Here is a 2,901-nt window from a genome sequence, read left to right on the forward strand (position 1 = left end):
TATTCGAAAAACTAACTCTGTAGGTGCTCATATGCCACTGCACGCTCATGCATGTGTGGAAAAGAAAGAGAAAGAGAGAAATACTGCTACAAGCTAGTTGTGATAAATGGTAGTTTAAATTGTGTCCAGGTAATGAACCATTAAATCTCCTCTTGCACCATCTGAATCTCTCTGGAATCACATCACATAGTATGCATATTTTAATTTATACAGCCAAATATCACAAATCCGACCTTAAGGTCTTTGCCACCTGGACACATCACCAACCGCTCTGAAGAAGCTTAGAGTGGATTTGGAAATAGACACCTGAGGTGAAAGAATTCAATTGATTAAAGTTGTGCTATTATTAAAAAGGTAACAATATCAAGATATGATCCAGGAGGATGTGAAACAACTTCTTAGGTTATGTACTTATTTATTATCAATAATTAACAATGAATATTTTTATTTTACAACCATGCAAACATGACTGATTAACCTGCATGGGTAAAAACTGAATATTGAGTATTAACAACTAAGAGTGCAATAAGTGACCACTAAAAGAGGCCCACACAAAAAGTTTTAAGGCTGTAAGACAGCTGTATGTCACAGAACAATGAACTTCATTTTGAGCTTACTCAAAATCAAATAGCATTTCATATCTTTGTTCACTAAGGCAGGAAAACAGCCTCAAGGTTTTTGTAAATTTTTCAGAATGTCTCAGAGTGTGAATTTTATTAGTACATTTTTCTGGCCATGTTGCTGGTTACAACCATAATAACTGGCTCCTGGCTAAGACAATATGTTGTTCAGGTGGTAAGCCAACCATCTGTAAGTATATTACTCTTCTCTCAGGTTTCACGGTGTGCACAGAGGTGGATTTGCACAAGAGAATCTTTCACGACCATAGCTGTGAGAAAAATGATCGTTTGTATCACGTAAAAATAACTGCAACTAATGAAACACATGATTCTCTTTGTGGCGGCTCTCTGATCCACAGTGAGTGGGTTCTAACTGCAGCTCACTGCTGGAAAGATCAACCTGGATGGTGAGAAATGACTGTTTCACATATTTAAAAAAAACAGTCCAGAGACAAAAATCATTACTGGTATTTTGTTCTTTTACCATTTCCATTGTTTAGGACTATGTCTGCATATGTAGGAATTCATCCACGTCCAGGAAGAATGGTGACAATTACTGATCACAAAATCTTTGAGGACCAAACAGGAAAACATGACATCATGCTTCTGAAAATCGACCCACCAGAGAATAAGATTAAGCCTGTTGACTTACCTAAATGTACACGTCGCAAAAAGTGAGTTTTGAGTAACTTTTTAAGTGTAAAGTTTGAATTCTGGAAGTCCTTAATATGTTGACATAATATGTATTTCTCTTGTTTAGTTGGTTGTTTTTTTTAAACATCCAGGAAGAGCAAAAAAAATGTAGCAACATCTGTAGTCTATGAAAAAAATGTCATCATGCTTTTGAAGTTACAAACCCCCATTAGTGACTGCAATGCTTCTTTATTAACAATAATGTAACTAAGACTTGAATATTGAGCAAAGGGTTCTGGTTTTGATTTTAGGTACCTGCTTAGGAGGTACATCCATGATCTATAATAACTGACAATAAAACATGAGCATGAGGAAATGGAAGGAAATGTAATGTTTTAATAAAATGTTTGAATCTGCAAAGTTAGATTAGCTGACTTAGAGTGAACTGGAAATACCCAGCCTGCAGACTCCATTCAGATGATTTATTTTGTGCTCACAAAACATGGATATGTACTATTTTTTTTTTTTTTATTTGTAGGCTGCGTGTCATTCAGATTGCAGGCTTTGGTGGTTATACAGTCAATGCAACCTACCACAAACGTAAGACCAGTATTGTTTTGATTATTTCACAATTTTCTAGTTTATATAATATTTTAATTTTTCTTGTGTGCCTGTTATAGTTACATTTTCATTTTATTTGAAAACTGTGATGACATAAAGTATTTATTTCATTTTATTGTGGATATACTGTCAATTTCCCTCCTTTTTAAATGCTGCTCAGCTTCTTTTAAAGAACACATTTTGTTCCAGAAATGAGGCAAAGCATGTTTCATGTCTGATTTCCTTGCATGAAACACGCAGTAGCTTTTGTTTTTTACATTTTTTTCTCTAGTCCCTGGTACACCGCCTCATCTCCAGTGTGCAAAGATGTATGTTGTTGAGTGTGAGCTTAACCTCACTCCATGTAATTCAGCATTCTTATGGCCAAATGGAAACACGATGTGTTACAAAGAACCTCGAGTGGACACATGTCAGGTGAGTTGCCATGCTGCCAACATTTTATCTGTATCATTATCAGATGTTTTGGAACAAACATATAATTTATGTTTTCGCTCTCAGGGTGATTCTGGTGGTGGAGTGATAGCCAAAAACAACAAGATTCATGGTGTGCTTGTTGGTGGTTATGAACATGCCTGTACCGGACCTGCTACTTCTCTGAAGGTCTGCTCTTACATTGGTTGGATAAATCAAGTCATTACACGGAGTAATGGAAAATAATAAAATTAAAATAACATTCAAAATAAACAGTCCGCTCTGCAAGAAACTGCTTCGGTGTGAAGTGTTTCTACATGTGAACTTTCGATTGTTAAAATATAAATATGTCATGTGTGTTTTCAATGTAGTTTCAGGCGTCAAGTAGATCATTCAGTTGTTCAGAAACTGTGATGTTTGCATTGAGGTTGTTGGGTCATTTTTGCCAGATGATATTAAGTACAATTACTACAGTACAGCATTTAAGTACAAATGTGAGGAATTTGTACTTTATTTTATTTTATTTGGTCTTTCCATCACATTTGTGGCTTCTTCTCCACTGCTTCTAAGTGGAAATTGGCACATTTAACTTCACTACAAATATCTGACATCTTTA

The 2,901-nt window shown here is 35.4% G+C and overlaps 1 protein-coding gene across 1 annotated transcript; it reads left to right on the plus strand.

Annotated features, from left to right (window-relative positions):
- The first annotated feature begins 1,124 nt into the window (after positions 1 to 1,124).
- Positions 1,125 to 2,531, plus strand: LOC146385877 (trypsin-like). The gene is made up of 4 exons (XM_084930024.1): positions 1,125 to 1,294; positions 1,792 to 1,853; positions 2,146 to 2,288; positions 2,373 to 2,531. Exons 1-4 carry the CDS (start codon positions 1,125 to 1,127, stop codon positions 2,529 to 2,531), a joined length of 534 nt encoding a protein of 177 aa, XP_084786150.1.
- Positions 2,532 to 2,901: the final 370 nt, after the last annotated feature.

Source organism: Perissodus microlepis, chromosome 6 (genome assembly GCF_051167445.1).
Source record: "Perissodus microlepis isolate ML-2025 ecotype Zambia chromosome 6, ASM5116744v1, whole genome shotgun sequence".
Taxonomy (NCBI): Eukaryota; Metazoa; Chordata; class Actinopteri; order Cichliformes; family Cichlidae; genus Perissodus; species Perissodus microlepis.

Excerpts from the sequence above, each read along its gene's own strand:
- LOC146385877 (XM_084930024.1), top strand. The coding sequence starts at position 1,125 with ATGTCTGCATATGTAGGAATTCATCCACGTCCAGGAAGAATGGTGACA. Across the intron at positions 1,295-1,791 it reads AAATGTACACGTCGCAAAAA|GCTGCGTGTCATTCAGATTG; the intron begins GTGAGTTTTGAG and ends TTTTATTTGTAG. Across the intron at positions 1,854-2,145 it reads CAATGCAACCTACCACAAAC|TCCCTGGTACACCGCCTCAT; the intron begins GTAAGACCAGTA and ends TTTTTTCTCTAG.